The following is a 22977-nucleotide window of genomic DNA, read 5'->3' on the forward strand; positions in this document are numbered from 1 at the left end:
CACAACAGAGCAAGCCCCATGAATTTTCTGGGTTCCCGGTATATAAAAAAGCCACTATTTACACTATATTGTAGTCTTAAGTGCTTGATAGCATTATGTCCAAAAAATGTACATACCTTAATTTTAAAATGCTATCAGAAAAATGGCACCAATAGACCTGTTGGACAAAGGGTTGCCAAAAACTTTCCATTTGTAAAAAACACAGTACTTGTTAAACTAAATGCCTGTCTTCCACAGAAAGAGGTTAACAAAACCAAAATACAGACAAAAGCCATATATTATTTAGATATAAGGAGGTAAATTCAGAAGTAACTTTAAAGTGACTGTCTTTTAGAAACAGAAAATGGGTGAAGAGAGTAGGTTTTTAAAATATAAATCATACACTAGTATTCAACATTTCAAGCTAAGTATATGTATTACATTATTTTAATCATAGAATTTTATCAAAGTTCTAAGCACCAGCACTATTCAGCTCTTGAAAGTTTAGAACCCTGTCTAACTGGAAACTAAGAGATTTTTTTTTCCCCACATTAAATTTTCCACAATGAAAAAATTATCTTTCTAAAGAAGTAATTAGAAAACTACAAGAGTCTTCTTTAAGATAAAAAGGGAAGTAATCGAATCCTTGGACTGTCTGACATTTCCTCTGACCAGTATGTTAATATTCACTGAGAAGAATACTACTATCTAAGGGAGCTTCCTTGCAGATCAATAACATTAAATGAGAACTTACTGCATGACGGAAGATCTATTTCAAATATTGCATTTTGGGCAAGGAAAATTCTTCAGAATACTGAATAATAACTTTAACGAGTATAACAATAACAGAAAAATAAAACAAAGTGATACAAAGGCTAAGATGATGCCCAAGTCCGCGATGTTATGTTCCTCTGTCTGCTAAGCTATGAGGAAGTGCCTAATTATCCTACAGGAAATTGTTCATTTTAAAAAGTGAATGCCATATGATACTACCTACGTTAGTTCACTTAGAATCAACTAATATTAACACTGCTACAATGTGAGGTATACCCAATTTTACTCTTTTGACTAAGCCAATCAGAAACATACCTGAACTCTGAATCTCCAAGTTGATCCAACAGGAACTCCAGGAATAGGTCCATAATGATTGGAAGGAACAATAGTACATTCTCTAGTGCGACCAACACAGGCCATTCCCTACAAGGTACCAAACAAGTTGTTTGAGAAATCAGTTATTTTAAATCTTAAAGAAAGCCCTCAATCCCCATAAAATGCAGATAAAATAAAACTCTACAATTAATGATTAATATTTAACAATTTTTTCCCCTTTTTTGGGGGCCACACTGTTCAGCATGCAAGATCTTAGTTCCCCAACCAGGAGTTGAATTCATACCCTTTGCAGTGGAAGAGCAGAGGCTTAACCACTGGGCCATTAGGCACATCCCAACAATGTATATGATTAGTCAATATTGTTATTTGTTAACATTTCAGATTATCACTTATATCATTACTACTACTGGAATCGAAACATTATAACTTGCACTACAATTATAAACATTATAGCTAGGAAGAAAAAGACTTCCTTCTTTACCCTGCCCCAATCTCTTCGGCTTTCAGTACTAGCTGATGGCATCTTGGCTTTCTTTTTACTCATCTTGAGCCTTTCACCAGCCTTTACAACTTCACTAGAATCAGTTTTACAGGAAGGACAATACCTTTAAAAAAAAAAAAGAATTTTGATAATATATTAATGTCAATAACAAATAATGGCCTTTCTAGTTTAGAATAACTTTTAAGATGTGTAATACTTAGTGGCTGGATGGCATCACTGACTCGATGGACGTGAGTCTGAGTGAATTCCGGGAGTTGGTGATGGACAGGGAGGCCTGGCGTGCTGAGATTCACGGGGTCGCAAAGAGTCGGACACAACTGAGCGACTGAACTGAATATTCAGTGCATATTAGAGTTTCAGTTGGCATTTCAGTACTAAACTTTCCAAAATATTTACATGATTAAGCTTTCCATTCTTTTAGAGAACTTAATATTTTATTATCAAATTCAGTACACAAGCCAAACAAGGCTGTCCAATCCAAATGACACCATAAACTCTGATCTTATCACTAATTCTCAACGTAGACATCGTTCATTTCAATTTTTTACCATTAAAACAAAAATGGTAAGAATAGATGATTCTAGACTGAACAATGAACGATGGCAACTGATATATCTCCCTATCTGAACTGGTTATTACAATTTTCAAAGTAAAAAATCTATAGCCAATTATAACAAGTATACTGGATTAAAGGATGTTTGTCTCTAGCTCAATTTTAATTCTCTACAGTTGTTTATCCTTTAGCCTATTTGTGGTTGTCACTGTACTGTAACTTGGGTTGTTTGTTGTTGTTTAGTCACTAAGCCATATCCAACTCTGAAACCCCATGACTGTAGCCTGCCAGGTTCCTCTGTCCATGGGATTTCGCAGGCAAGAATACCAGGGTGGGTTGCCATTTCCTTCTCCAGGGGATCTTCTTGACCCAGGAATCAAACCTGTGTCCCCTGCACTGGCACGCAGATTCTTTACCACTGAGCCACCAGGGAAGCCCACTGTAACGTATACACCATTATAGGCTGCCTTGTTATCATTTTTGAAAAGCAAAGAATAAGTATATATATAGAATGAAATGGGGCAATTTTTGAGTCACAAAGAAATGGAAACTTTGGGTATATCCAAAGATCAACTTGCCATTCCACCCATTAATCTTAGATTTCTTTTTCTATATTTTCACAAAGATGATGATATCTATACCCACTAGTTAATTGTGAATACCTAATTATGAGACGTTACGTTTAGTACTATAGACAAGATACGTAGACAATTCAGACCTTGAGAAAATTAGCTGGGCAGTGAGATAAGGCAATGAATATTATCAAGTAAAATCCCTACTAATCTGGAAATCAGGAACACTTCCAAAAATTAATTTGTTTTAAGAAAGACTGCTTTACCTGATATGCCAACCTTCTAACTATAATTTTATCAAAGATCTTATGGTGAAAGCAGGTATCATCTCTAATGAGAAAATGAGTTCAAGACTAAATATCCAGACAATGTGATTTGGAGAAGTAGAAAAGATGTAAGGTTAAGGACCTCAATATGAATGTAGAAATACTTCACAGAGTAATCTAAGAGTCCTCTAATTATAGTCATCCCTGGGATCCATCTCTTCATCAGGTTTGTTATGAATCTAGAAACTATTTTAGCACTGGATAGGGATAAATGTTTGTGATTAAAATATTTGTAAATAGTTAAGGAAAACTAGTACACAGAAGGAATCAATTTCAGAAAATGGTAAGTGCTATAACGTAAATATAAAGGTATAAAAGAAATACCTGGAGTAACAGGCAAATTTGGCCTTGGAGTACAGAATGAAGCAGGGCAAAGGCTAATAGAGTTCTGCCAAGAGAATGCACTGGTCATAGCAAACACCCTCTTTCAACAACACAAGAGAACACTACACATGGACATCACCAGATGGTCAACACCGAAATCAGACTGATTATATTCTTTACAGCCAAAGATGGAGAAACTCTATACAGTCAGCAAAAACAAGACAGAGAACTGACTGTGGCACAGACCAGGAACTCCTTATTGCCAAATTCAGAGTTAAATTGAAGAAAGTAGGGAAAACCACTAGACCATTCAGGTATGACCTAAATCAACTCCCTTATGATTATACACTGGAAGTAACAAACAGATTCAAGGGATTAGATCTGATAGAATGCCTGAAGAACTATGGATGGAGGTTTATGACATTGTACAGGAGACAGGGAGCAAGACGATCCCTAATAAAAATAAATGCAAAAAGGCAAAATGGTTGTCTGAGGAGGCCTTACAAATAGCTGTGAAAAGAAGAGAAGTGAAAGGCAAAGGAGAAAAGGAAAGATATACCCATTTGAACGCAGAGTTCCAAAGAATAGCAAGGAGAGATAAGATCACTTCCTCAGTGATCAATGCAAAGAAACAGAGGAAAACAATAGAATGGGAAAGTCTAGAGATCTCTTCAAAAAAATTAGAGATACCAAGGGAACATTTCATGCAAAGATGGGCACAATAAAGGACAGAAATGGTATGGACCTAACAGAAGCAGAAGATATTAAGAAGAGGTGGCAAGAATACACAGAAGAACCATACAAAAAAGATCTTCATGACCCAGATAATCATGATGGTGTGATCACTCACCTAGAGCCAGACATCCTGGAATGTGAAGTCAAGTGGGCCTTAGGAAGCGTCACTGTGAACAAAGCTAGTGGAGGTGATGGAATTCCAGTTGAGCTTTTCCAAATCCTAAAAGATGATGCTGTGAGAGTGCTGCACTCAATATGCCAGCAAATTTGGAAAACTCAGCAGTGGCCACAGGACTGGAAAAGGTCAGTTTTCATTCCAATTCCAAAGAAAGGCAATGCCAAAGAATGCTCAAACTACCACACAATTGTGCTCATCTCAGATGATAGTAAAGTATTGCTCAAAATTGTCCAAGCCAGGCTTCAACAGCATGTGAACTGTGAACTTCCAGATGCTCAAGCTGGATTTAGAAAAGGCAGAGGAACCAGATATCAAATTGCCAACATCCACTGGATCATCGAAAAAGCAAGAGAGTTCCAGAAAAACATCTACTTCTGCTTTATTGACTACGCCAAAGCCTTTGACTCTGTGGACCACAACAAACCGTGGAAAATTCTGAAAGAGATGGGAATACCAGACCACCTGACCTGCCTCTTGAGAAACCTGTATGCAGGTCAGGAAGCAATAGTTAGAACTGGACATGGAACAACAGACTAGTTCCAAATTGGGAAAGGAGTACATTAAGGTTGTGTATTGTCACCCTGCTTATTTAACATATATACATGGTACATCATAAGAAACGCTGGGCTGGATGAAGCACAAGCTGGAATCAAGATTGCCAGGAGAAATATCAGTAACCTCAGAAACAGATGAAAGAAACCTTATGGCAGAAAGCGAAGAACCAAAATGTCTCTTGATGAAGGTGAAAGAGGAGAGTCAAAGCGTTGGCTTAAAACTCAACATGGAGAAAACTAAGATTATGGCATCTGGTCCCATCACTTCATGGTAAATAGATGGGGAAACAGTGGAAACAGTGGCTTACTTTATTTTTTGGGGCTCCAAAATCACTGCAGATGGTGACTGCAGCCATGAAATTAAAAGACGCTTGCTTCTTATAAGGAAAGTTATGACCAACCTAGACAGCTTATTAAAAAGCAAAGACATTACTTTGCCAACAAAGGTCTGCCTAGTCAAAGCTTTGGTTTTTCCAGTAGTCAAGTATGGATGTAATGCGTGCTAAGTCGCTTCAGTTGTGTCCGACTCTGCGCAAACCCATGGTCAGCAGCCCACCAGGCTCTTCTGTCCATGGAATTCTCTAGGCAAGAATACTGGAGTGGGTTGCCATTTCCTTCTCCATATGGATGTGAGAGTTGGACTATAAAGAAAGCTGAGCACCAAAGAATTGATGCTTTTGGACTGTGATATTGGAAAAAACTCTTCACAGTCCCTTGGACTGTAAGGTGATCCAACCAGTCCATTCTAAAGGAAATCAGTCCTGAATATTCATTGGAAGAACTGATGCTGAAGCTGAAACTCCAATACTTTGGCCACCTCATGTGAAGAACTGACTCAGTGGAAAAGACCCTCATTGCTGGGAAAGATTGAGGGCAGGAGAAGGGGACAACAGAGAATGAGATGGTTGGATGGCATCACCAAGTCAATGGACATGAGTTTGAGTAAACTCTGGGAGTTGGTGATGGACAGGGAGGCCTGGTGTGCTGCAGTCCATGGGGTTACAAAGAATTGGTCACGACTGAGCAACTGAACTGACTGATAAAGGAAATACATCAGGGTTAGTGCTATTCCAGATGAGATTAGAAGAGCCAAACCTATCAAGAGTCCAAGCAAAGAGACATTAAGTGTAAAGGTCCTGAGGCATAATAAGGAACGGTATGTTCTGAAGAACATTAGAAGTAGGCAGAAGTCGGTTCACAGACAGCAAGGGTTTAGATTTTATCCTAAATTCAACAGGAAGACATTAGGGGTTTTAAACAGGTGAGTATTCTGATTCAGGATTAGATCATTCTGCTGCTATGGCAGGAAGGATAGCTGGTAGACAATGTGAAAGCAAGACGACTAGCTGTGCATTTACTATAGAGTTCCTAGTGACTCAGCTGGTAAAGAATCCACTTGTCAATGCAGAAGATGCCAGAGACTCAGGTTCAATTCCTGGGTTACAAAGATCCCAGAGAAGGAAACAGCAACCCACTCCAGTACTCTTGCCTGAAAAATTCCATGGACAAAGGAGCCTGGCAGGCTATACAGTCCATGAGGTGGTAGAATCAGACACAACTGAGCATACATGCACACACACATACAGTTCAGGGTACAGATGGTGGCTGAACTGGGTAATGAGAGTAGAACTGTAAGATTTGCTAATGTTATTGGATGTAGAGTATGTGACGAAGAAGAGAGAATTGAAATGAAATTCAGCTTTTTCCTCAACAGGTGGATGAGACAATGATATTATTTACTGATGATTGAGTGAGGAGTAGGATTTCAGTGGACATGTTTGTGGACATCAAGATCTCCACTTGGAGTCACTAATTTTGTAATACTAGTCAAGCAAGCAGTTGAATATAGGAACATAAAGTTCAGGTAAGGCTGGGTCTGAAAATATAAATTCTGAACCATTTGCTTGGTATTTAAAGTCTCATTATTGCATGAAGCCATCTAGGGACCACTTGGGAAAATAAGAGAGGAAAGTGGTAAGAGATACAGTGGGAAAAATTAACTAAAAAACACTGTGCAAGGCTCTCTACAGTAATGTAAAGCATCTGAAACAAAGGAGTAATTACCAAATCTGCATTTTTGAAAGGACACAGACTCATATTGGAGAAAGGACTGGAGGGATTAAAAAAAGGAGTGAGAGATCAGTTTAGAAACTGTTGTAGTAACTGAATAAAGGTACCAATGCCAAATAACCATTAGTTACACAATTTTAAGCACTTCAGTATACATTATGCAGGCCACTCGTCTTCTGAGATGGACCACATCTCTGCCAAGAGAAGACATGTATGTCTCTCAATAAATCCACCTCTTACACTTTGTATCTTTAGAAATCTACTTTTGGGGTTTCAAATACATATTGCACATTCAATTCTTACATAGTAACAACAAAAATCCCCTGATAATCATACCAGTATTCCTCTTCAGGGACCTTATCCAAAGGAGGATTCAGGCAGTAAATATGATAGGCCATGTTACATTCATCACATAGAACTTGCATGTTGGGTTCCTGTTTTCCACCACATACATGACAGGAGCAAGAACGGCATTTCTTATTTGGGTCTCCACCACAGGAGTCACATTCAGGGTCATTTTTCCCTATTAAGAACAAAATTATAGCAAGCCCAGTCTTAAAATCATTTTTATGTCTATGAATCTTATAAAGAAAAACCCATGAGAATAGCACACAGCTTTTTTTTTTTTTAAACAAAAAGAACCATATGGAATAATTCAGTGCAAGACTTTACTATTTCCCAAATGTGCATCAAGATGCATAGGGGTAATGCAGTTAACTCATGAGGCATCATTAGATATATTAAAATTTCCAGTGAAATAACTGAACAAAGTTGTTCCGAAATGGAAGTGTTAGGTATCATCTGTTCTGCAGATCCAAATCTTTCCCCAGGTGGACTACATTAGGAGGGGTATACCTGTTAGAAGTCGGCAAATCCATTTTGGTTTTGCTATGCCCCCAACATACTCTTTATTAGTAAATACAGTACTAACAGTTGATTTTTTTTTAATCTTACTTATCAGTTGGTTCAGAATTCTGGCAACTAACAGGTTCCACTTATTGCCCACCCCTCCTCTGCCAGTCTCTCCCATCTAAATCCAAAATACTTTTTGCCAAAATGTTCATTTGAAATTATAAAATAAACATATATATACACAAAAGTCTTATAGTAATGCTCACTAACATCAAGTTAAATTTAAGTATCAAAAGAGTAACAGTTGGATAAATTTTATGAAAAATGAGGTAAATTTATAAGAACTATAATATAGATAGCCAAATATATTAAAAAATGAAACTGCAGAATAAATTTTTTATACAGAACTGTATAAACACACAAAGATGAATTACACAGATACAGAAAGATGTCTAGAATGACATGTTGCCAAAGGTATGTTTAGATTTCTGGTTTAGAGTGATCAATGGCAGTCTGGCTGTGGCTCTGAAATGGTTTCCTTACACAGAAGTTCAAAGTCGTAGCTATAACATGATTAGCATTAGGCAAAGAACATATACATACAGATATACTGACAGAGAAAACACAAGAAAAACCTAGTCAATTTTTCTTTTGTGTTTTACTGAGAGCAAATCGTATTAAACAAATTTACTTAACAAGTTACCCTCATTCCTTGAATATAACCATACAATCATACATAGTATGCCTTAAAGTTCTTAATTCAAGTCTAGATGTATTTAGCATTGCAGTCTCAAAAAACGAGTATGGCTTAAACCAGTAACATGGAAGTCTAGTTACTAATCTGTTAAAGGATTTGTCTTGCTCTAATTCTGCACAACTGTGGTTAAGAAGAGGATAGGCAGGATTCTTTAATCTTGAATATTTCTTTTGCCTGAATATATGAGACACTGACATCGACACATGGCAAAAGCTCAATGAATTGTTCTCCACACACACACACACAAATTAGAATTAACAGAGTATGAGACACTGTAACCTATTTGGAAAGATAGAAATTGAACTATGAAGGAAAAGACTTAGAATTTAGTCCTACCTTTGTTACCAACTAGCTGCATGAAATTACGTTACATACAATGAGGAGATGAGGCTACATTCTAACAATTACATAAATCATTCATTACCTCCCAGAAATTCAGGGCTCAACCAGCATTATTCTTCTTAGGCTCTACTAGTATAAAAATAAGCCTCATTATTAACTATTAATCTTAAATGGCCACATTACCAAAGTGAGTTTTTTATCTGGACAGACTATAATAAAGGAAACAGCAAGAAAATGGCAATAAAATGCCAAGATGAGAAAATACTCTTTGGAAACAAATTTTATCATTTGATAAAAATCCATTAAACCAAATTGATCTTATATCAAAATGGTTGTCTTGAAAATCAATTTGTATGGTTTTTAGTTTTGTACTTCCTCAAAAGTCATTCCCTGGCTAGTCAAAACGGCAATCCTGAACAATACGTGCAGTCTCGGCCCATAAGAAAGATCCATACTTAAAAACTTTCCATCTGCCAATGAAAGAGGATGGGCTCCAGGTTTCTCGATCTTGAAGATTTCATTTATGAATCTTATCTGACAGTCATTTAATTTTCCTTCAGAACCCCTGTTTAAAAAAGGAACAAAGGTCAGCAAAATCTAAACCATATGCAAACAGTAATTAAAAGTCAGTTTCAAAACTCACTGAACACTACTAAAAATGGGGTAATAGCTATTCTAATCACTGAATTACTGTTTCCAACAGTAGGAAAAGTCCAGCGATTAATATTTGAAGTTAAAATTTAACTTTAATATTAGGGAAAAAAAAAATCAAGACTTAGATCATTTGGTGAGAAGACACCTATCTTGTAAATTTAAAGATAAGGTAAAATTATACTCCCAATTAAAACAAAAGATTTAAACATATTTCCAATAAATATGCATGTTTCTGAGTTAACAGATGACCTCATTACAAAGAAAAGTCTTTCAAATACTAAGCCATATTTTTCACAGACATATTTATACCTATTTGCATATACTTCAAAGTTTCTTGCCATAACTATAGATTTATATAATTCTTTTAATCTACCAAATTTTGCTTTATATTTTTGAAGATATATTATTAGGTACATACAGACTAAGAATACTTAAATGTTCTTATGAAAGGTATTTCTATCTCTACTAACGCATTTTGTATCAGAAGTGTACCTTTGATTTTTTTGGTTACTATTTGCTTGGTGACTTTTTCAAATATTTCACCTTTCTTTTAAAACTTCTAATGTAGAATGCAAACAAATGCAGAAAATTTATAGACAGATGTATAGTTTAGCCAAGTAAAAGGCACATATCCTTGTAATCAACCATGACAAGAGACAGGACTATCAACTCCCTCAGCACTTCACATCCTCCCTCCAAGTCAAAACCTCTTCACTCCATCCCATGAGTCACCTTTACCTTAATTTTCTTCACTCTTCTCACCTGTCTTCCTCCCTAAGTATATGATATAGTTCTGTGTTTCAAAAACTAAATTCCCAATCTTTTCCCTTATAACTTGTTGATGAACCCCCACCATTTGTCCTACAGTTTCCCATGGTTTTGATTTTGATATCTGAATTCCCTAAGTTCATTTCAGTTTTTTCTGTCATTTGTGTTTCCAGTAAATCAGTAGTTGGTCTGGTGAAAAGGTCAAAAACTGTGGCTTTGAGGCATGTTTTAAAAAATGTGTTCCAGTTTTACTGGAATACAGCTATGCCTATTCGTTTATGTATTCTCTATGGCTGGTTTCATGCTACAGCAGCAGAGCTGAGTTGTGACAGAGACCATCTGGCGGCCAAAGGTTAAACTATTCACTATCTGGCTCTTTACAGAATAAAACCGCTGACCCTTCCTCTCAATGTTTACTCAAATAGGTTCATTTTTTGAGTAAAATCATCTACAGGTCTATTTTCATCAGTAAGCACCTAATTATTTAGTTGTCTTTTCCTATGATGATAGCAGCCACAGACGCTCAACGACTAGATTAATTCACTGGGGATTGGATAATGTTGATATTCTAGTTCTTTCACTCCCTTTTCACTTATTTGCTGAAATAATTCCATAAAGAAAAACATGACCACATCAATTATTCGGTAACTCAGTGGTATAGCTCATATAACAAAAAAATGGAATACTTTCTTTAGCAGTTAAAAAAAAAAAATAGCTCTCAAACATTCTATGTAGGTGACCAGTTTCCATATTACTATGAGTTTACATATTTGAGGTGTTTCAATCCACTTTAGTTATTATTTGCCTTAATGATGGTCAAATTGTCTCATCTTCAGCCAGTTGACTCTCATATCTTTCTGACAAGAGTTTAGCAGTCTTTGTGGGCTTCCTTGTTATCTGCGAGACAAGATGTCCCTAGTTCTTCTGGTACATTTCTGCCTGTAGCCTGTCGTCTTATCTCCAATGAAGCCTGGTTTTTTAGGGGGGGGTGTGTGTGTGTGTGCACTTAAGTCGGTCAGTCATGTCTGGCTCTTTGCGACCTCATGGACTGTAGCCTGCCAGGCTCCTTTGTCCATGGGGCTTCTCCAGTTAAGAATACTGGAGTGGGTTGCCATGCCCTCCTCCATGGGATCTTCCCAACCCAGGGATTGAACCCAGGTCTCCCACATTCCAGGCAGATTCTTTACTGTCTGAGCCACCAGGGAAGCCCAAGAATACTGCAATGGGTGAGCCTAACCCTTCAGAGGGGAACTTCCCAAGCCAGGAATCGAACCAGGGTCTCCTGCATTGCAGGTGGATTTTTTACCAGCTGAGCTATCCGGGAAGCCTTCTTTTAGGTGGAAATGGTTATTTCAAGACCACAATTTAGGTGCTAAAAAGCTTACTGCAACTGGACTGATTGCTATTTTCAGGTCTTTTTAGTGGACAAACCTACAAAATTGAGACATACACATTAATACATATACAAGATACCTCATGAGCTCATGCAAACAGTTTCTGTTCAAATTCAGGACTGAAGGGTAAGTTTGCTTTTGACAAAGCAATTATTTATCTGTTTCTCTTTTCTTTCACAATCAGAAAATCCTAGTTCTCAAAGACACCAGGGATGCCTAAATGAGAATGCTATAAGTACTTCTTTGCTTTATTCCACGTTACACATAAGACATTTTCACCAGTTATCATTAGGATTATAGAAAATACTTTAAAATTTCTGTGTATATTTCTTCCATGTATTACAGTTATAGCTATAGTGTCAGACCATAAAGCTGTTACATACTATCCATAAAGCCATTACATATTATACTTTCTTCTTTAGTCCTATTTCTAGATATAGAAAATTTAACTTCAAGTTAGATGGCACTCCAAGGTAACTAGTAGAAGTAAAATCAAGTATCTGAAAGAACCCAACTTTAGTCAGTCCAATAGCAATTTTAAGATACACCCTAATTTCATAGATGTTAAAATACAGAAAAGTTAATTTCAGATTCTATGAAATACTGTATCTCCTGAATATCTATTTTAACTAGTTCTTAGAACAGGGTCTGAAACACAGCAACAAAAACAAAAATCAAAGCATTAACATTCTAGTGGTATGACTAGCAAAATAATATGCCCCAAAGATATCTGTTATCAGCCCAGGAACCTATGAATATATTACCTTACATGGCAAAAGGGACTCTGCAGACATTATGAAGTTAATAACCTTTAAATAGGATTATATAGATAGACCAAAGGTAATCACGGGGGATCTTGAAAGTAGAAGAGGGAAGAAAGAGCCTGAAGGAAGATGTGACTAAAAACGAATAGTCAAAGATACAACTTTGTTAGCTTCAAAAATGGAGGAAGTAGGCCATAGGCCAAGGAACTGGGAAACCCCTAAAATCTTAAAAAGGCAAGGAACTATATTTTTTTTCAGAGTGTCCAAAAAGGAAAACAACCCCCTGCTGATACTTTTAGCCCAGTAAAATTTGTAAGTCTTCTGCCTTACAGAACTGCAAAATAATAAGTTGTATTATTTAAGCCATTGCTGCTGCTGCTATGTCGCTTCAGTCATGTCTGACTCTGTGTGACACCATAGACGGCAGCCTACCAGGCTCTGCCATCCCTAGGATTCTCCAGGCAAGAACATTGGAGTGGGTTGCCATTTCCTTCTCCAATGCACGAAAGTGAAGTCGCTCAGTCGTGTCCGACTTCACAACCCCATGGACTGCAGCCTACCAGGCTCCTCAGTCCTTGGGATTTTCCAGGCAAGAGTACTGGAGTGGGTTGCCATTGCCTTCTCCAATTTAAGCCACTAAAGTCTGTGATAATTTGTTACAGCAATAATAAGAACCTAATACAAGTAGGGCAAGAGAGAACAATAAATGTCAGGTGATAATCAGTATCATAAAGAAATTCAGTTAGACTAAAGGAGAATTTAAGTAACCCATGCCGGGTGTGTATGATTTTACACAGCATGATCAAGAAAGTTGTCTTTCAAAGTGATGTTTGAATAAAGAATAAAACAAAAGACAAAGCCAGTCAAATGAATACCGGTGTGGAGTAGACCAGTAAGAGGAAATGGTCAAGGGCAAAGGCTCTGAAACAGGAGCATGTTTGTATGATTAAGCAACATAAGGAGGCCAATACGGTTGGAATACAGTAAACTTTGATTTATAACTTGATATGGACATCAAGTTTATATTCTGTAAAAATGGTACATTCAATAATAAAATCACCACTAGCAATGTTATGATAAACAAGTATAGATAAAATTTAGTAAATGAAACCCTATAAAAAAGATGCAAAATACGTTAAGTATATTCATAGTTTGAGGTTAAATTTTTTTTTTTTTTTGCTAAGTAGGATTCAAATTCTACTTAGGAAACTCTAATCTAGTATAATTTTATATAGTATTAAGTAAACAAGAGTAAGTGAACAAAAGTTGGAAAAATGGATTTAAACCCTAGACTTCTATGTTCCTCAAAGCTCAAATAGAAATAGAAATGACAAGTGAAAAATACAATGTGTTAACTAGATAGTTTAAGCATATTCACCTTTTGGTACTCACATTAAAAATTAGAAACAATAATGAACTTTAACTCCAAGTTCCCTTATCAAATCTCCAAGGCAGATTAAAAATCATGTCCTCTATTTGCTTCTTCCTTTGCACCTTATAGTTCTATATAATCATTACAGGGGGGGAAAAAAAACAACAACTTTGTACAAAGAAAAATCAGCCCCGAAGACCTTAACTGAGAAGTTCTAATAAACATTCAAGAAAAGGACACAAAATTCTACCATAAAACAGAAAAATATTACAGCACACTATTTTTATAAAATCAACATAATTTGTAAAGGATAGCTAGATAGGAAAGATAATATACAGATTTCACTCACTAACCCAAATGGAAAAATCCTACACAAAATACTGTCAAGCCAAATCCAGGAAAGCATACCTACAAAATACCTGTCAAACATTGTAAGTATTAGTAAAATGTTCAACAAAGTTTTTTCTTGGCAATCAGGGTGGGGGGAAAAAAAAAAGATACCTACTCTCACCACCTCCTTCTAACAGCCAAGTGGCAACTGGTGAATGAAGACAAAGTTAAAGATCAAAGGAAAAAGAACACATAAATGTAATTCATGGAAAAGGGAATGGCAAACCATTCCAGTATTCTTGCCTGGGAAATTCCATGGACAGAGGAGCCTGGCGGGCTATAGTCCGTGGGATCGCAAAGAGTCGGACATGACTGAGTGACTAACACAAACATAATTCACAGATTATGATTACAAGCATAAAAACCCCAAAACTACCTACATGTAAATTAAAATTAATAACTCTAGTAAAGATAATGGATCCAAAATCAAAGGTTATTTACATACCAGTAAGAAAGAAAAATGAAATTTATTTACTTATAACAACGTGGTACCTGAGGCTAAATAAGAATAAAAGACACATAAGATCAGACGTCTGGAGAGAATTCTACCAGGCTGAGTCATATAATTGTCAACATTCAAATATTTTGAATCTATAAAAACATTTCATACAGTCCAATCTAATAAAAAGGGCTTCCCAGGTGGCACCAGGGGTAAAGAATCCACCTACCAATGCAGAAGACACAGGGACCTGGGTTCAATCCCTGGGTTGGGAAAATCCCCTTGAGAAGGAAATGGCAACCTATTCCATTATTCTTGCCCAGAGAATCTAATGGACAGAGGAGCCTGGGGGTGGCTACAGTCCATGGGATCACAGAGTCAGACACTACTGAGTGCACATGCCTAACCTAATTAAAAGCATGACAAAATCATATTAAAGACCTAAATAAATGCAAAGAAATCACACTCATAGATTAGATTTAATCCTGTACTTATCAAATTCCTAATGGTTTTTATGTAGATGTTACCAAGATGACTAGAATGCTCTGTCATATTATGAAAGTATGAAACTTATGTAAAGATATACAAAACAAACCAATGATACAAAATAGAGATCAGATGGATGAATGGCCTTTTAAATGATGATGCCAGGAAAAATGATTATTCACATGTATTAAGGCAAGTCTAATGTTTACCTCACATTGTACCAAAAAACCTACTTCAAGTGGATTAAAGAGCTAAAGAAAGCTGGTATTAAGCTTTTATAAGGTAATAATGGAGAATATCTTTATGTTCTATGAGTAGGGAGAAGTTTCTCCCCTCTGCTCCACTCCATGTTTTACTGAGATATAACTGACATACAATTGTTTAAGTCTAAGGTGTACCAGACCACCTGACCTGCCTCCTGAGAAATCTGTATGCAGGTCAAGAAGCAACAGTTAGAACTGGACATGGATCAACAGACTGGTTCCAAATAGGGAAAGGAGTATGTCAAGGCTGTATATTGTCCACTCTGCTTATTTAACGTCTATGCAGAGTACATCATGAGAAATGCTGGGCTGGATGAAACACAAGCTGGAATCAAGATTGCTGGGAGAAATCTCAATAACCTCAGATATGCAGATGACACCACCCTTATGGCAGAAAGTGAAGAGGAACTAAAAAGCCTCTTGATGAAAGTGAAAGAGGAGAGTGAAGAAGTTGGCTTAAAGCTCAACATTCAGGAAACGAAGATCATGGCATCTGGTCCCATCACTTCATGGCAAAGAGATGGGGAAACAGTGGAAATAGTGACAGACTTTATTTTGGGGGGCTCCAAAATCACTGCAGATGGTGACTGCAGCCATGAAATTAAAAGATGCTTGCTCCTTGGAAAAGTTATGACCAACCTAGATAGATTATTAAAAAGCAGACACATTACTTTGCCAACAAAGGTCTGTCTAGTCAAAGCTAGACATGAAGCTTTTCCAGTAGTCATGTACAGATGTGAGAGTTGGACTATTAAGAAAGCTAAGCACCGAAGAATTGATGTTTTTGAACTGTGGTGCTGGAGAAGACTCGAGAGTCCCTTGGACAGCAAGGAGATCCAACCAGTCCATCCTAAAGGAAATCAGTCCTGAATATTCATAGGAAGGACTGATGCTGAAGCTGAAACTCCAACACTTTGGCCACCTGATGCAAAGAACTGATTCATTTGAAAAGACCCTGATGCTGAGAAAGATTGAAGGTGGGAGAAGAGGATGACAGAGAATGAGATGGTTGGATGTCTCATCACAGACTCAATGGACATGAGTCTGAGTAAACTATGGGAGTTTGTGATGGACAGGGAGGCCTGGTGTGCTGCAGTCCACAGGATCATAAAGAGTCGGCCACGACTGAGCGACTAAACTGAACTGAAGGTGTACAGCATAATGACTTGATATACAGAAAAGTTTACCACAAAAAGATTAGTTAACATCCAACACCCCACAGTTACAAATTTTTTCCTTGTGATGAAAATTTTTAAGATCTACTCTCTAAGCAGCTTTAAAATATACAGTACATTATTAACTATAGTCACCATGCTGTACATTATATCCCTAGAACTTATATATCATATAACTGGAAGTTTGTACCTTTTAACCACTCTCACCCATCTCCCACCCTGACCAACCCTCAGAAGGTTTCTTAAATCAAGACACAGAAAGTATAAGCATAAGGGGAAATTTTTGATAAATTTGACCACCTAAAATTAAGACTACTATTCAAACATAGGGAAAAAAGATAAGCCACAGAATTGAAGCAGGTATTTTCTCCACATATAACTGAAATGGTCAAGTTACCATAACTAGAACTCCTAAAAATTCAATGAGAGACTACCTAATTAACTACAACATATACCAATGCTTGAAACAGGATCCTTAACGCTTGAAACAGGATTCTTACAAGAGATATCCAAATGGCCAATAAACATACGGTTCTCAATCTCATTAATAGTCAGGGAAGCGTAAATTACCACCAAAATAGTGTATTATTAGAAACTCACCTGAGTACCAAAAACTCAAGTCTGACAAAATTAAGTGTGGTTAAGAATGCAGAGCAATTTGAACTTACTATGGTCGAAGTGGAATCTGGTATAACCACTTAAATATTTGGTTCTATCTACTAAAGTTAGAGATGCACAAGTTCTACAATCTTCTTCTAGACAACACTCACCCAACAGAAACTAACACACATAAGCAGCAGGACAGAAGTATAATGTCATGGAAGCACAGTCTGTAACAGCACCAAACTCCTTCCAGTGAAGGGAAAAGATTTCTAACAATGAAAAAAAATTCCCATCCACAAGCCAAAGTGACTCCTTTCTTGGCTCCTGTATCCTTAACAAGTCTAGTAAAAACCTAAATGACAGCAAACGTAAGCCTTTATAGGACAGTGTGTTTTATTTTGGGACAGCCCTCAAATACCACCATTTTCTCATGAGTCAATATTTGCCTATCTGTAATTTCCACTCAATCTTTTCTCTAGTCCCTAAAGCCAGAGTGCTCCACTCTTTAACTGTACCTCAAAATTACTCAGGAAAACGTTTTAAATAGCAAGCTTTTTTAGCTCAATGTTACAAGTACTACTGTGTATACATGCTTTTTTTTTTCACTTCCTACACCTATGTACATTATAAGAATCTCTATATAACTAATTTATGTAGATGCTTTCTCCTTTCCTTCATGATTTGTATCCATGTCAGAATTTCAAGCTACTTAGAAATCTGTTAATTGCGTTATTACATCCTTAGCCTGACAACAGAATCACACTTGTGTTTGCACTAAGTTCTGAAATGGTTTTCTAAAATAAAAGCTCACAATCTTTTTCTTTATCTTAGGAGTCAGCAGACTTTTTCCATGAAGGGTCAGAGAGTAAGTAGTTTAAAATTCGGTAAGGTTCATTTTTGCAGCCACTCAACAATGCTGTTGAATACACAGATAAAAAAGCCAGTTTTAGCTAAAACATAAATGGGCACTGCTGTGTTCCAATAAAAATTTCTTTTCATAAAACAGGTAGCCAACAGGCCACAGTTTACCAACTTCTGTATTATATTACTCATCATAAGCAGATGCTTAATCTTAGATTTGTCATCTCAATATTAAACTAGATATATATGTATCCCTTATATATATGTACAATGCATAATCAGTTAACCAGAACTTAACAAGTATGTTAGTTTGGCTGCTTCTCTTAAGTAAAAGAAAACTGTCAGGGTCGTTCTAGTATCCGCAATGCTCAACACAACAAATGTACTCTTAAAAATTCATTCTAAAGAAAAATGCACAAAAGTGCATACACAAGGTTTTTACTTAAGCATCATGATAAAGAATTGGAAATACTTTGGCAGACTTTTTTTAAAAAGTAAATTAGTGACTATTTCTCATTTTATTCAGAACTGAACACAAAACAGTGTTGACAACATTTTTCCAAGTGTAAAAAGGTAGCTTTGAAACAATGCATAGTACTTGTATCATTTGAAGGAAACATACAAGAGTATTTCTTAAAGAATTAACGATGGAAGTATCTGAGTGATATGAAATCTTGGGTGACATTTTACGTTTTGAATTCTTTTCAAAGGTGGTTTTAAGTTCCTAAGTTAAATAAAATTACTATAAAGGAAAATTTTTGCTAGTCTTTCAAGTCCAGCAGACAGCTGGCTAGGTAGACAGTCATTTCTATTCTATCAACACATCTTCAGAGCAAACATAGGTATTGAAACACATCTGTATATTATTGGTTTAGCCTAGTAGAATCCTGGACAGTAGACAAAAATTTCTCTAATAACATGTTCAATTATTTCCAAGGTGCTTTCAAATAATACTTCCAGCCTTAAAGTAGCAATGGAGATTTAAGGGTCATTCTTAATAAAAAATTCAAGAAATTTATTAAAAAGTTTTCCTCGAGGTATGGAAATTTCCATCTTTCATGGATTCCATCTTTTTTTAAATTAAAGAACATGTGCTTAACACTTAAAAATTACATTTCTTAATTCAGCAATTAAATGGCATCAGTGAAGAGAATCTTACCCCAAGAAAACAGTTACACGAAGTTCTTTTTTGGTCCTTGAGATTGTCTTCAATGTAGTGATTTCTGCATCAAACCAAAATCCTCTATTACTAGGACTTTCTACATTGTAATTAACCATTACCACATCACCAACATTTAGTTCATTCCATCTCAAAGTGGTTCTAGCTCGTGGTCGAAGATCCTTGACATTTATTTCTACAGTACCACTTTCCGGATATCTGAGGAAAAAGAATCACAGAACACTGCTTATGATTATGATTATCAGCATGGAAGACTAAAATTATATGCAATATGTATAAAAGCCTAATAATTTTACTCTTAATGGCACTTAAGTAAATTATATTTATTTCTGATTTTAAATGCCAGAATAAACAAGTCTTGTTAAAATCTTAATAAGTCATTCTTAATTAGCTTGGGGAGGGAGGTGATGGGGAATGATGAGTAGGGGTAGGTAAAAAAACCAAGTTCTTCTTTTCTACATTTTCTTAACCCACATTTAAAAATTACTTTAGTAAGACTAGATGCTGATCTCTTCCTGAACTTGGAATTAGTTTATCCAGCTCTGCCATTTGCTTTATGCATAATAAGAATATGCGTGAATGCCAGGTTGCTTCAGTCATGTCTTACTCTGTGCGACCCTCTAGACGTAGCCCATCAGGTTCCTCTGTCCATGGGATTCTCTATGCAAGAATCCTGGAGAGACATGCCCTCCTCCAGGGATCTGCCTGACCCAGGGATCGAACCCACGTCTCTAAAGTCTCCTGCACTGGCAGGCAGGTTCTTTACCACTAGCGCCACCTGGGAAGCCCATGCGAAAGAATTCCAGTAGAATCTTGATCTTATTTGAATTTCTAAAGGTTTAACAAACCTAAACCTGATTTGAACTTAAAAGAAGGTTCCTCTATTTTGGGCCTAACATCTGGTATCCATAGGCAAAAATAGCAATGTAACAGTCCATAGTGCTTTCTATAACATTAATAAGATCTGTTGTCTTTATGTATTGCTCGCTAGTAGAGGGATAAGGAAACAAGTAATTTCTGGTTCCTGCTCTTGGAAAACTCAATCTCCTGGGGTAGGTCAAACTAATATAGCATTGGTTCTCTAAGCAGTGGTTCCGTTTGGGAACATGCTATAAATGCAAACTCCTAACTCCACTTCTGATCTGACTCAAACTCTGGGAGTGAGGCCCAGTGGTCTAGTTTCACAAATCCTTTCAGCAATTCTCAAGCATACTCAAGTTTGATAAGCTACTGTGCTATATAGAAACACAAGAATAGTTAAATATCACAGCATTTTGTGATGGCATTAACAAGGTAGTAACTAAGGGAAAAGACCATTAACCCTTAACCAATTGGGTGGCGTACTCAAAATGTAAGTGAGCCTGAAGTTGGAAGCAGCTCTAGCAGCTTGTCTCGGTTCTTCCAAATCAAACAAGTACTATGCAGGCCTAGGACTCTCACCGTATGTCTAACTTATTTATAATAAATGGATATTAATCCTGGTGGGATTTTAGCTAATCACTCAATTTAATCAAACTTCTTCAAATTTTAGTTAAGCAGAGACGAAAAAAGAAAAAAAAATCTCAGACTCACAAGGGGCCTTAAAAAGGATTGGTCCATTCACCCTCAGTGCTACAATGCCCCTTTACCACAAGCCTCCGAGCAACCTCTGCTTGGACAGTGAGTGAGAAGAGGGCAGCTCTAACTCTAAAAAAAGTCACTTTGTTTTCACATAGCTCTGACATAGGCAAGAGAATATACTTGATACTGGACCAAAGATAAACACAATGAGTTCCACAGCTTAAGTGCCAAGAAGAAATATACATAGTCTCCACTAAAGACCTAATCCTTGATAGTCTAAGTTGGTCACCCTGCCACCCTTTAAGTATAAAACATTATAAATGAATTAACATAAAGTTTTGAATCCTTTATCATCCTGTCTCTTCACTCAAAATATGTTGTATTTTCACCCTGCCTGGGTTTAAATTCCATTTTAGCTTCCTACTACTGTGTATCCTTGGGAAAGTTACCAAGCTTCGCTGTTTTAGTTCTACCTGTGTTTAGTTTACACATGACTGTCTCTCACGTGTAAATACCTAATGGTTAACTAACTAGCCCATATGGTTGTTTTGAAAACTAAAATGGTGAAGACTTTTAACTAGCTATTTTAGGGCTTTTCTAATTCTGAAGTAGTGAATGTGTTTCCTGACTCAATATTCTTAAGGCCATAAATGATAGAAAACTATTCTTTTATATGAGATCCTCTTCTCAGCTATAACATGATTTTTACATCCTGACATTATCATATACTCCTGTATGGTTAATATAGGGAAAAAAGGGTATTTCACTGGCAAGAACTCTCCATTTGCCTATGATTGCCAAAGTTAGACACCAAGAATGGAAATATTTTAAAAAGTTTTAAAATCATATATAAAATCATGTTTACTGGAGATGAGTCAAAATAAACCATTCCCTATATCAAAGGAATTTAAGCTATGTTTGCCCTGAAACTAAGTTTGTATGACTTCAGAACAGAATTACATTGTAGAGCATATGAATACACAATCTTTATGTATAGTGTGTAAAAGTCATGAAAATGAAGTATACTTTTTCTAATGCCACCCAGAGGTGTTAAATCAGCTGCTAAGTAAGAAGACATAGAAAGGACCCATAAAACTATTTTTACCAAAGTCAACAACACGCTGAGGCTCCATTATCACTTTTATTCTTTTCCTCAGCATCTTCATTTACACATATCACACAGGGATGACTCAAATGCTCTAACCCAAATTTCTCTTCAGGTTCATATATCCAACTGCATCTCTAACATGTATTTCAGGAGCACCTCAAATTCAAGAAATTCCCCCATCCTCTAATCTGCTGATGCTCAGTATTCTTTAATTTTTCATACTCCCAGAAATTGAAGTTACCCCCAATTTCTCCATCATTACTAAGTCCTCCTTATGCATACTGTCAATGCTTCTTTAATGTAACTCTATATCCTCAGTAAAGGCTTGCATTTCTCTGAGGCTGTCAAGGCCAACTCATCTCCCTGTTTTAGACTCCTTAGATGCCACCACACTTTGGCCAAAGACTCTAAAACACAGATCTACTTAAAACATTTTGTGAAGTCTGATAACAATGTGTTCATAGGCTGTAGAAAAACAGGCATTCTCAAACACTGCTGATGGGAATACAAACTGATACGGTCTCCTTGAAGAGGGGAATTTGGCAATACCCAGCAAAACTGCCTATGTATTTACCTTTCGATCCAGGAATTCTATCTACTCTAGGAATCTGTCCCAAACATTAAGAAGCAAAACACCCCATGAAAAGACACATACACAAGGCTGCACTATCTGTAACAGCAGGACTAGAAATAACCAAATGTCCACAATAGGAAACTACCTACTACATGATACAATTATATAATGGAAAGGAATATGACATTTGCTGGAGTGATACATATATATGGAGAGATATATTAACTCAAAAAACACAAGATGCAAACAATATTTATCTTCTATTAAGTATGCGTTGAGATAAATATATTTGTACATGGGCTTCCCATGCCATGCTAGTGGTAAAGAACCTGCCTGCCAATGCAGGAGATACAGGAGACTTGGGTTGAATCCCTGGGTTAGGAAAATCTCATGGAGGAGGGCATGACAACCTATTCCAGTATTTGTGCCTGAAGAATACCTTCCCAGGTGGCTCTGTGGTAAAGAATCCACCTGCCAATGCGGGAGACATGAGTTTGATCCCAGGGTTGGGAAGATCCCCTGGAGGAGGAAA

General features: G+C 36.7%; 1 protein-coding gene across 2 annotated transcripts in view; it reads right to left on the reverse strand.

Moving 5' to 3' along the window:
• Positions 1 to 22977, reverse strand: part of UHRF2 (ubiquitin like with PHD and ring finger domains 2) — a 72566-nt gene that overhangs the window by 17083 nt on the left and 32506 nt on the right. The window contains exons 4-8 of one of the 2 annotated variants that reach the window (XM_061425323.1): positions 19183 to 19401; positions 9310 to 9419; positions 7240 to 7426; positions 1571 to 1694; positions 1069 to 1176 (exon numbers count right to left, since the gene is read on the reverse strand). In XM_061425323.1, coding sequence (XP_061281307.1) covers positions 1069 to 1176; positions 1571 to 1694; positions 7240 to 7426; positions 9310 to 9419; positions 19183 to 19401 — 748 coding nt within the window. The remainder of the gene's footprint in view (positions 1 to 1068; positions 1177 to 1570; positions 1695 to 7239; positions 7427 to 9309; positions 9420 to 19182; positions 19402 to 22977) is intronic. The other variant, XM_061425324.1, reaches the window with a different exon arrangement.

The sequence above is a fragment of the Bos javanicus genome, chromosome 8 (genome assembly GCF_032452875.1).
Source record: "Bos javanicus breed banteng chromosome 8, ARS-OSU_banteng_1.0, whole genome shotgun sequence".
Lineage (NCBI taxonomy): Eukaryota > Metazoa > Chordata > Mammalia > Artiodactyla > Bovidae > Bos > Bos javanicus.